Here is a 12,890-nt window from a genome sequence, read left to right as displayed (position 1 = left end):
AGTGTAATTAGTAACCACATTATACTCTAAATCAAAACTTTGACCTGATAAATTGACTGACAGACACACTTATTCTTTTATTGCTTCTGAACTAACTTTCACACTACTATAAAGTGTTAGGAATAATTAATTGAGTTCACAAATAAAAATTATCACAATTAGTAACTATTTTGTATTTAGAAATTTAACAGTACAAGTATGTCATGGTTTAGACATGAAAAAGGTTAAAAACATTGATTTTTTTTTTATTCTTGATTTATTGAATATATAACAAACAACTGATTGAAAAAGAAATATTGAAGGAACAGAGATTAGTTAAATCAACCAATATCTACATGTTCCCTTACTTTCAATTTACTATCCATACTTCACAAATAATATCTTCATTTGTAAGTTCAAACTAATTATTACCATGGATACAGATAAGCAACTTTTTAATTCATTAAATGACAGTGATTTGAATAATATGATTTTCTAAAAGGGAATTGTTTATATTTTATAGATTTAATTTCAAATTAAGGAATGTATTTCCCTGAAATTCAAAACTATGCTTCCTTGAAGGTTAGTATTCTCTTTTGTCTCGATTTCAGTAGGGATTATATAAAACATATTTATCCACCATTTCCTACATGAGAAAATGCCTGTACCAAGTCAGGAATATGACAGTTGTTATCCATTTGTTTGATGTGTTTGAGCTTTACACTAAACTCTAAAATAATAAAAATATGATAAAAAATGTCACAAACCAGCAATTTCCTGTCCATCACTTATTAACTTCCTTCCTGGTTCCATAGTTTTTGGTGGTTGTAAACCAACTAATGAACCAAGGGGAGGTAATCCACCTAACAGGGTACTCCCATAGAAATCTGCTACACCATCTAAATAGGCATTACCAAAATCTCCTTTTAATTGACCTTCACCTGTAATACAATAACCATATTAACAATCTACAAATCATCAATCACGCATTATCATTGGCTGTACAGTGAGACCAGGTTTAAATGAACCCCTAGAAAACTGAAAAACTTTGTTATTTTAGTAAGAAATGAAACTTACGGATCTACATTTTCTGAAATATTTGACTGTACACCCTTTTTGAATGTTTTATTTATAATTTATATAACTTACAAATTTCTGAAATTTATTTTTTTATTTGGCCTGTTTCTCAGGACAGAAGTACATGTACCTGGTTTATTTGTAGTTAATGACTTTTGGAAACCAGTGTGCTCTTATCAATATTTAGCACAAGTCAGAGAAAATTACTGTCACTTATCACAAACTTAATAAAAATGGCTAAGTGCATGGGCACGAACAAGAATGCTGCAAATTATGCAAATAGAACATTTAAAAAAAATGGTGCCATGAATTAGTGGTTTTATACCTTTTTAACACTTCATTAACAGGTTGTTTTTTATCTTATGAACTTTTGTTTATCTTTTTTTAGGGTGATAAGATCTTAAATGACTTGTTAATTTAAACCATATATGGCTTAACACCTAATTCTGTCTAAACCAGCTGCCATGTGTAGGGTTCCAATTCACAAGCTTACAGGCTAATAATACTGGGCCCATAATCAAAAATCTAAGTACATTTTTAGATTCAGCATATCAAAGAACCCCAAGAATTCAAATTTAAAATTGTTAAAATCAAAGTTTAATTTTGGACCCTTTGGACCTTAATGTAGACTTATTTTAAAACGGGACCAAAAATTAAGAATCTACATTCACAGTTAGATAAGCATATCAAATTAAAGAACCTCAATTATTTATTTTTTGATGAAATCAAACAAAGTTTAATTTTGGCCCCTTTGGGCCCCTAATTCCTTAACTGTTTGGACCAAAACTCCAAAAATCAATCCCAACCTTCCCTTTATGGTCATGAACCTTCTGTAAAATTTCATAGCTTTCTATTTACTAATAATAAAGTTATGGAGTGAAAACCATGAAAAATGCTTATTCGGGCCCCTTTTTGGCCCGTAATTCCTATACTGTTGGGACCAAAACTCCCAAAATCAATCCCATCCTTCCTTTTGTGTTCATAAACCTTGTGTTTTAATTTCATAGATTTCTATCTACTAATACTCAAGTTATTGTGCAATGAATAAGAAAAATGCTTATTTGGGCCCTTTTTTGGCCCCCAATTCCTAAACTGTTGGGACCAAAACTCCTTAAATCAATCTCAACCTTTCTTTTGTGGTCATAAACCTTGTGTTTAAATTTCATAGTTTTCTATGTGATTAAACTAAAGTTATAGTGTGAAAACTGATTTGTCTTCGGACGACGAAAATTTAATTATTTGAGTGATTTTTTTAATTTCAAGGGTCACAAAATCGTTAGGCAATAACAAAATTCTAACTTGAACAGTAACTTCATTATTAAACTATATACCAATTATCAAATCAATATCTCCAAACATGACAAGTGTGAAAAACAGATTTGCCAGACTGAGGGATGGACAGATACACAGACGGACCACAGAGTGCAAACCTAAAGTCTCCTTCTCCTTCTTCGGTAGGGGACTAACAAGGGTAAAACTTGAATGCCCCCTCTGCTACGGTGTGTGCATAAAAATTCTAATATGACTTTCTTCAAACACTTTTGAGTACATATTAGTGGTAAAATATGAATTGATTGCTCCCATGAATTATTTCTTTAACAAAGTTTACCTGTAAGTACAGATGGACTGCCATGTACTGGACTATTTACAATAGCACTGATGACTTTAGGTTCCTGGAGTGGCACGTTCGCTAGCATTCGTAACTGTGCCAAGAAGCTCTCCACTTTAGCATCTTTATCCTCTTCCATATCCACCTTCTTCTGTTTTGGGCGTCGCTGCCGTTTCTTGGGTGGTGGCTGAAGTGGCTGCTGCTGTTGTTGCATCATCATCTGACCATCACCGAACATTTCTGGGAATATCTGGTCCATGGGCTTCTTTTTCCGCTTCCTTGGTTCTGCTGGAGGCTTTCTTTTCTTTCTAACTTCTTCAAACTCTTTTCTTTTCTCTTCAAATGCCTGCTTTCTTAGCTCTATAAAAACAAAATTTCTTTATTGGTTCAAGAATCATTCAAAGTAATGATTGTATACAGGTGTCAACAAACCTCCACTCGTGTTAACACTTGTGGAATCATTCACAGTTAACACCTGTTATAATTGACATTCTTCGTGAAATCGTTTTGACGCTAACTATCATAAATATCATTCAGCTATTTATTATTATTACAAAAGTTGTAAATTATGTCTGTATGATTTACGATTCTGCTACTGACGAGTGAATTTTAGCATAAAGTAAGTTTTTACCACATTTTCACTTTTTTGACACCTGGAATCATCCTAGCAAAAAAAGATGTTTTACTCAATTTGTTTTTCACAACAAATTTTACCCCCTTATTAACGCACAAACTATTCAATGTATTGGAAATCAATTTTGAATTACATAATATAATTTACATGTACATGACATTTTTGATTGAAATTCTAGCACAAAGAGATATTTTTTTTTAAACTTAGCTATTTAACACAATCTTATTAGTCCAAATGTCACCAATAAATAAAAATCAGCCTAGGTCAATCTTGACATATCATACAACAAAGAACTGACAGACAAAGTGCAGTTTTGGGGTCCTTTATTAACTTCACATGTTCACTAACTAAATAGCCCACCATTTCAATTCATAATAATCTGTGGATTTCATTCATAAAGTTTAACTAGAATTCAACACTTAACTAAGAATATATTTATATAGACACAATAGACTTATATGTTAACTTATGGAATACCAATACAAATATCCATCAATATACATTCCCTCCCCCCAAATCTAAATATATAACTATTAGATTTTAAGTAATAACTGAAGATAAAACAAGCACCAATGAATGAATAAGATAAGCTGAAAGATGTGTACAGTTCAAGACCAATGTTCTGATCATTCTCACACATACAGAAACCTCATGAGTTTCTCACAGAAAGAAATAAGTCAGGGTGCTAATTATATTACACTCCTACAGATTTTCATTGTGTGAGGCACTTTTGTCAGTTCACTGTTCTCAAAGCAAGATTGAAGGTTCCAAAGACAAATTGCTAACACCATAAAAAAAATAAAAAACAAAACAACAAAAAGACAAACAAGAGTTTACAAAACACAACACAGAAGATAAAGTCTGAGAGATATCCAAACAAAAATAGGAGGCGACCTCTGGTGCTCTACAAAGTTAAGCTGCTCCTTTTGTGACAATAATTGTGTTGCTTATGTATATACAAATTGGTATTGTGACATTTGAAGAAAAGAGGACAGATCTGTGGTTATAACAATTGTAACATATCAATTGAAATTTTTGAAACTTATTTTTGTTTACATAGAATTTTGTTTTATCCATTTCATTATTCAAAACTTCAAGTTGCTTTTCTTTTATCAAAACACAACATCAAATAAAAAAAGAACAGACAAAATTTCTCACTCTACAGTAAAGAAAACATATCTTAAATAAAACCTATATACCTAGAATCTTTTCTCTTTCCTCCGGTGTTTTAGATGCCCAATCTTCAGCGGAGAGCTCCACCTCTCTGATGACAGGCATACGCTCAATCATTTCTAGTTGTTTTTGTTGTTCTGGCGTCAACTGAAGAGCGGAACCATCCTCTGAGTCCTGATGAAAACAAATGTAAACACGTTAAATGTGTTTTACTTATCAACAAAAGACTTAATTTCAGAATGCACAAGAACTAATGGTTATTTTTTTCAATTCTAAATTTGATTCTTTTGCTTGTATTTTTATGTTCCTTATTATCTAATTAATGTCTTTAAATAAACAAAGGTGAGTCATTAAGTCAGAACTTTAATTAATTCCAGGCAGACTGCTTGTTGTAGGCCATACAGTGACCTATAGCTGTTAATTGATGTGTCTCTTGTGAAGAGTTGTCTCATTGACATACATACCACATCTTCTTTTTTATAAGACATGTAAGATGTATGCATGGCAACTTCCATATATTATTATGATTGCAGTTCCCAAACTAACATGACTTAGCAAAATGCCACAAAAGTCTTGAATACAAGTACTTAGGATTCATTCATATTCTTGGGTACCTATTTTGGGGTAGATTTGAGGTAAATTTGCACTTTTATGGGAATTTGATTTCATGGTTTTGTCTCATTAGTCTGCATGCAAAATTCTGAAAATTGGTATCCAACAAATGATAATGAATCCCCAGTGTGACTTTTCAAAACTTCATAAACATTTGTTTTTCATGATTAAATACACAAGTTAAATCATGGAATATTGGTTGACATTTTATATGTTTAAGCTGACAAATCTATTCATGTCAAACTACAGTTAATTTGTTTGTATAGTATATTTGTACAAGACTCTTACCTCTGAGAATGGAGTCCCTGGAGGTCGTCCTCCTGCCATGTTGGCAAGCAGAGATTTGAGAAGAGCATTCTGGGAGGCAGTTCTAGCATCTATATCGTCTCCTAAACCTGAAATTAAAATTAACAAAATATTTCAAATCATTTGTCTCCTGTTCCTTAATAACAACTGAATAAAAAAAGTCTTCGTGTGAATGCATATAGGACAACTATCCACTTAAAACCAAGGATGTACATGTTTTTAGGGCCTTAAACAGAACCAATTGACACACCATTTTTCTTATTCTCATTGGCCATGTCAAATATTCTAAATGAAATGAATACTTTATCATTAAACTACAGATATGAACTAGTACACGTTTTCATTTTCCATTCTTAATTTTAATTTGAGACTTTAAGGTGTTGTAACAGAAATTTACTTGTAGAAGTAACTTATTTTTATAAGATTAAGGGGAGGTTATTCAAACCTTAAAAATAATAATTAAATCATACAAAATTTATCAAAATTACTTATGGAAGTAAACATTAACTACATCTTTTAGTAAATAATGACGACTTGTATAAGGATTACCACTGACTGCTGTAGACACTTAAGTAAAATTTTGAAAAGGACCAACATGAAGTACCTAGAAATATAATATATATTCTAACATGACGTCCTTCAAACGCTTTGAGTACACACCCGTGGTAAAATATGAATATATTGCATTGGCTGTTCCGATCGTACTCCCACGTCATATGTTTTTTCATGAATGAAGTACACGACGTCATAGAATGATGACGTTATAATTTAAGCATTTTACGGGAAAATACACGCTTTTGATACCGAAAATCATCACAACAAGGAAACGTAAACAAACGATGCTAAAATGTGGTATAAGCCCATTCTTTATTTACATAGAAGACATATAAGTAAGTTATCATTAAAATTCATCCAAATCTATCTAAATAAGTTTTGTGAATAGTTTGAGCATGTCACTTATTCTGTTTGCTCCGTTCTTTTACGCCAATCTAAAAGTTCGTTAATTTATGGGAACGGCAAATAATGGCCTCCACCTAGAGCGCTTCGATCTACAAAAAATGCCGTATTTGTCCTATTAGAATCGAAATAATTCATGGGGGCTTGAATATATCTAGATTTTACCACGGGTTGTCCCTTTATGCCGATATTTTACCCCTCGCTATCGCTCAGGGTAAAATATTTGTCATAAAGGGCCAACCCGTGGTAAAATCACGATATATTCAAGCCCCCATGAATTATTTCTTAAATAATTTGTACACAATATTTTTCTGATTTCAATTAAGATTTAACTTACAACTGCTACTGAATCTATGCTCCATTGGCTCCTGTTTTACTGGTGTTGATCCCACTGACGTGGTGTCACTATTAGCTGGAGACCTGGGAACAGGACTAGGTGTCTTGTCTCCAGTAAAAGAGCTCATAGGACTCGCTGATGGAGCAATTGGTGAAGCAGAAGGATGAGGACTCTGTGACTCTGGGATACTCCTTATTGAGGGTGTTGGCGAGGCCAGAGGTGGCATTGGCGTCTGACCAGATAGAGATGGATGTGGCATTGCAGGAAGCCGATGAGCTCCTGCATCTGTTGGAGATGTCATAGGAGGACCAGGGTATCTTGGTGGAGGTGGCATGTTTCTTGGTGGCATAGGCATGCCTGGTCTCATACCTGGAATTTGAGGAAACGGTGGCCTCATTCTCATTGCCCTGATAAATTCTATTTGATTTGGTGTAAGGTTTTCAAATTTAGGCATCGGTGGACCTGCTCCCTGTTCTCCTTCTGATATAGTTGGACCTCCAGCAGACATTTTCTGAGCCAATGCCATCATTTCTTGAGACATTGCCATTCTTGCTATCTGTGGGGACATGAATGGATTAAAACCAGGAGGAAATCTTCCGAATTGTGGCATCATTCCTGCAGGCATGTCTGGTGCAGGTCCTCTCTGTTTCCCACTTGACATCCTTGGACCTCGAACCCTCATTCCTGGCTGCATAAATGGTAGACCCATACCTGGATGCATGGGAACCATACCCTGTTGATGAAAGTGTCCTGGCATTGACATTGGTGCACCAGCATTATGTGGCATTGTCATTGGTGTGCTCACATTATGTGGCATTGACATTGGTGCACCAGCATTATGTGGCATTGTCATTGGTGTGCTCACATTGTGTGGCATTGACATTGGTGTGCTCACATTATGTGGCATTGACATTGGTGCGCTCACATTATGTGGCATTGTCATTGGTGCGCTCACATTATGTGGCATTGACATTGGTGCGCTTACATTATGTGGCATTGACATTGGTGTGCTCACATTATGTGGCATTGACATTGGTGTGCTCACATTATGTGGCATTGACATTGGTGCGCTCACATTATGTGGCATTGACATTGGTGTGGTAGCATTTGATGGCATCTGTCCTTGATTTTCAGGAACTGATGGCGGTAATCGTGAAGTTGGCAAGCCTCTTGAAGGAACACGTTCAGGTTCTGGTGCTCCAGACTTTGATGATGGCACATCTTGGTTAGTATGATGGCTAGCAGATGTCACATTTGTTGATGTTGTAGCACTACTGATCGGTGCTGTTTGTGTAACCATTTGATTGCTGTTAGTAGATACCATTGTATGAACATGAGCAGGCATTGGAGTAGACCCAGATGAAGCCACCTTCTGTGTTGTCATAGGGTGCGAGTGGGCTGGTAAGGGCAAGGACGTTTCAGCTGTAGAAACGACCTTAGCACTATCTTGGTGGACAGACATGTCTGTACTAGTTACACTATGACTTGATGTTGGTATAGAACCTGACGTAGACATAGCCAGGAATGGTATTCCATCAGATGAAGAAGGTTGTTTTAGTGATGCAGAGACATTCGTTGTTGGTACATTGTCTGAATGTGTTGTTGTGACAGTAGTTACAGTTGGTGAATCTGTAAATGGTGAAGATGTTGTTGTCACGGTTGGTTTTGATGCTGATATACTTGGATGATAGGAATGTGCAGGTGGAGGTAGAGATTCATGTGTTGATGACATCCCACCTAAAGTATGTGGCGGCATGTCATGTTTTCCATAAGAATGTGCCATTGGCATCATCCCTGGTAGTGAAGGTGGTATATCTAATTTACCATGGGAATGTGCTGGCGGCGGCTGTTGAGATGATGGATGGACCATGTTTGTTGGTATACCAGGTTCTAAATGAGGCATACCATCTACCTGTGTGGTGACCGGTGAAGTCATAGATGCATGACTTCTTGGCGTAGATGACCTTGATGAAGATGCTTGAGATGACTCATGTGGCGTTGTTGTAAAACCAACACTGCTGTGTGGTGCTGTGGGATTCTCAAGAAGAGGATCAATTTTGATCTGTGCTGAATCTGATGCTGGATGTCGTCCATGGTGTCTTAAGATTTCTGGTGGTAAATGCTGTTGGTGAACTTTGCTCTGACGAGGACCTCTTGGTCCACGAGATCGTGGAGCTCTTTGAGGAGGTGTTTGTTGGTACCGAGGATGGAGAGGAGGCATTCCTCTGAACATTGGATGCTGAAACGCTGCTGCCATCCTAGGATCAAACATCATTCCTGGGAAATATGGATTCATCAAGTGTGGTGGAAACATGTTCATTCCTGCTGGCATGGCCATACCTGGAGACATCATTGAATTTGGTAATGAAGGAATTGGTATTAAATGTGGATTACTCTTATTATCGTGTGCCTGAGGAGGCATTGGTAAGCTATGTGGCACTGATGACGGTGGTAATGATGAACTGTGTGAAGATGAAGGTACAGATACTTTGTCTGCTGTCGTTTGATTACCTTCCGATGCATGATGTAAAGGCAATGAAGATTTTGCTTCAGAGTCTGGTGGTACTGATGATGATAGTTTGGGTGGTGCTCCAATATTTTCAGGAGGATGTTCCGCTAAGCTAAATGAAGGATGCTTCCTCTCCAATTGAGTGGGTTGAGTTAAGGGTATTTGCCTACTGTCAACAATCTGACTTGGTGTTGAAGTAACCTTACTTAAGCTGTTGTCAGCATTGTTGGATGGAAGACTTTCTTTCAATGAGCCATTTAATGGTACATCTATGTGTTGACTAGAAACAGATGATGCATGGTATACTGGTCCACTATTGTTGACTATAGTCTGATGCGATGCTTGTTCTACATGACTAGGCATCTCACTTTTTATTGTCTGTGATGAATCAGAGAGTAATGTCCCTTGTTCCTGTTGTTTACTATCCTTGTGAGTTGTTGTTGCTATACTTGACACTGGTTGTGAATCCGCTGACATATTCTTGTCTGACACAGTAACACTTATAGAGGTCAAACTATCAGCTTCTCCCGCTGATAAACTGTTCTCAAAAACTGTTACATTTTTATTTTTTAAAGAGTCTTTTGAGGATGAAATATTTGTAGTATTTAAAGAATGCTTGGGTAAAGTCAAATTCTCTCCCTGTTCACTAACTACATTATCCTGATTCACAGTAGTTTGACCACTATCTTTCTGTGTCGTGATATCTTTGTCTACATTTGTAATTACTTTGGAATGATCATCAAATGGAGATGCTGTCAAAGACTCGGACACGTTTTTATTTGTGGGATGAATATTTTCTATTACTTTGATTGACACTGCGTCAACATTGTTTGTAATTTCTTGTGTACTAGATAACAGTACTATATTATTACTAGTTCCATGGTATGTTTCTTTTTTCACTCCATTTACTGTTTGTGAGTCACTTTCTGTTGTATCCACTAAGTTACTTTCTAGATTTTTTATTGAATCGGTATCTTGATTTTCCATGTTTAGGGTCTGGGAGAAAACAGTTTTTCCATCCTTGTAATAACATGATTAGTTGTGTGGCGTCCTACATGTCAATATGGACCTGTAAAGATAAAAACATTAAGAATTAATGACATACATGTACAAGTACAAAGTGCACAATTATATTTTTGTTTAGAACAGATGATAATTGTATGTATGTCACTATGTGAAACCCGACATGCATGCATGTTTAACTTTCTGACTCCTCAAGGTTTTTGCAAGAATCAGCTCAATATCATATTTCAAAAAGTTTCGTGAGCTGCAATTTGTATAGATATGTTTTTTTAAATTTTATTTCAGTTACTTGTGAGTGTATCTCTTTCATACATATGTATCTTCTTCAACATGCAAACATCATGTACATGTACACTCAATTTTCAGTCCCATCATTTAATAATTTAATTTTTTATGTGACACGTCTTCTGATTGGCTGACGTTATTTTGTTATCAGCCCATAGACATAATTTAGTCATGTGACCGTGACGTCATCAACATTTTTTCATAGTTTTCTACGGTTTAAAATAGCATTAAGAATTAAATTATAAGAAATGACTGTTATATTTTTTCTGTCTATTCGAAATAACATAAAAAAATATTAGTTATTCCTTAAACGATACAACATAAGACAAATCTTTGTAGATCGTCTCTAACACATCTCATTAAATGTGTTTGTCATATTATTATTTAGCTTCTTTTATTACGTTTATATTTGATATCCTGCATCATCAGTAAGATTACTTAGACAGGCCAATTTACCATGATTAGATAGAGTTATGCTCCAAATGCTGCAAGCCTTAATTAATTCCTGACATATCCTGTATCTGATTATTCTGTTTGACTTTTAAAAAACTTTGTGACTAAACAAAGTTACATGTACATTGTTATATTATTAGTCCGTGTCTTTGTCATGTTTGTGAACTATTTTTCTGAAATCTACATTGTCATAGTAAATAGTTTGATTGTACGGAAGGTTTTTCAAGGGCGCAATTATACATATAAATGCATTTTCCAATGAGTACCAATGGTGTTCTGTATTTTTTCTCTCAAAATCTGCACAAACCAAAAAAAAAAGTCATTGCAAGTGTTGCATAACAGAAAAACAATATCTATTGCATGTATTGTCATGCTGCAAAAATTTAATAAAAATGCAGTTGAAAAACATTGTCTATATTTTTTTCAGCTTTTTGAAAAAGCAGATTTTTAATGGCTCTGACATGCAGAAATGTAATATATTTTCTATACTTTGCAAAATGTGAATTTGATTTTCTGAATCTTTAAACCTGATTTTAAGCTTCAATTAAAAGGGATTCTTCTCCTGTGCACCTCATTCAATTTATAGCTGTGCAAGGTTCTACTCTCATGACTACCTTTGAGTTACAGTATCTTGCCTGTGAAATGAAATTAATGTTAAACAAATAATTGTGCTCTTGTAATAACTGCATACTGTTGTTGACTGTCCATCAACAAATCACAGTTGTTTCCCTTTCCTTCCCTTGTTATACAAAGCATCAACATGTTGAAATCATATCAATTTGGGAATAATTCATATATTATTGGTTGTACCAAACCTGTATAATGACAGCAAACTATCTGAATAACATTCTGGTCCTATATTGGGAGACAATTAACTGAAGATACAGTCATATGTAGATTTTGTTACATTGAACACATCAGATAAATTTTTAACTATAAGGTCAACACTGACTACATTTCTGCATCCATAATATATAATTAATAATATAAAACTATCTTAACATCTAGAGGAATCATATTGTAAATAGAAATACTAAAATGAATCATATAATTTAGAAATTAAAGGTTTCTTTTGTTTGTCAGAAAATTTGTATAACGGTTAATTGGTTATGGACGTCGTTCAAAATTTGAGGAACATAACATGTTAAGACGGTACGATTTCTTTCATTTCGAAGGCATGGTATATACTTATCAAATAAATGATGGGTAGTCATTTGAAATATATTATTTCATAACTATTCGGACAAATTGCTATCAAATGTAAGGATCACATTACAAATTTACATGGCAACTAACTCCCCCCTTCGATGACCTACTTATTTAAGTGGTCAGTATTTGAAAAGTTCATGACAAAATGGACCAACATGAATATTTTCGATTTATTATTCATTCAAGATATTGAAACCGCCAAAATATTATGCTTTTTGGCAAGTAGAACATCTAAATTTTGGCAACATTTGATTGATCTTACCATTTTGTCCCGGACGCCATCTTTGTTTTGATCCGGAAATGGATATTTTGAGTCGTAGAGCGGATCGGAGTGCGTCCAATTACCCAAGTTTAGAGAAGGCCGAAAGAGAACGCTAATATTAATTTCACTATCCTGTACATTTCAACATTTAGTAGATTTTAAATTATGTGATGCACGTAAATTAAAGTGATACAATATTTATAATTTTATGAAAAAAAATTGTTTAACCCGAATCCTAGAAAATAGAAATAAACATTTTAAAAAAAGGAATAAAATAAAACTGATATTTTTTTCACTTTTTCCACAATTTTTTTAATCTCCATTCTAAGATCACCAAATAAAATGTTTTATCCTATGCGTCTTTTACGGTAAAATTCATGTTACGTATCTTCCTGCATCATGTACATGTCCTATGCATATACGGATTATTTTTTCCAATATTATAGTCGGCTAAAGAGCTCACCA

At 34.6% G+C, this 12,890-nt stretch overlaps 1 protein-coding gene across 1 annotated transcript in view; it reads right to left on the bottom strand.

The window, feature by feature from the left end:
• LOC134724782 (histone-lysine N-methyltransferase 2D-like) overlaps positions 1-12,473 on the bottom strand; it is a 33,968-nt gene extending 21,495 nt beyond the window's left edge. Inside the window, exons 1-6 of the mRNA XM_063588028.1 lie at positions 12,426-12,473; positions 6,685-10,262; positions 5,373-5,479; positions 4,499-4,646; positions 2,666-3,025; positions 747-920 (exon numbers count right to left, since the gene is read on the bottom strand). Coding sequence (XP_063444098.1) covers positions 747-920; positions 2,666-3,025; positions 4,499-4,646; positions 5,373-5,479; positions 6,685-10,180 — 4,285 coding nt within the window. The 5' untranslated portion in view covers positions 10,181-10,262; positions 12,426-12,473. The remainder of the gene's footprint in view (positions 1-746; positions 921-2,665; positions 3,026-4,498; positions 4,647-5,372; positions 5,480-6,684; positions 10,263-12,425) is intronic.
• Positions 12,474-12,890: the final 417 nt, after the last annotated feature.

Source organism: Mytilus trossulus, chromosome 7, assembly GCF_036588685.1.
Source record: "Mytilus trossulus isolate FHL-02 chromosome 7, PNRI_Mtr1.1.1.hap1, whole genome shotgun sequence".
NCBI lineage: Eukaryota > Metazoa > Mollusca > Bivalvia > Mytilida > Mytilidae > Mytilus > Mytilus trossulus.
Note: the sequence above shows the minus strand (reverse complement) of the source record. Positions and strands in the feature narration are given on the sequence as shown.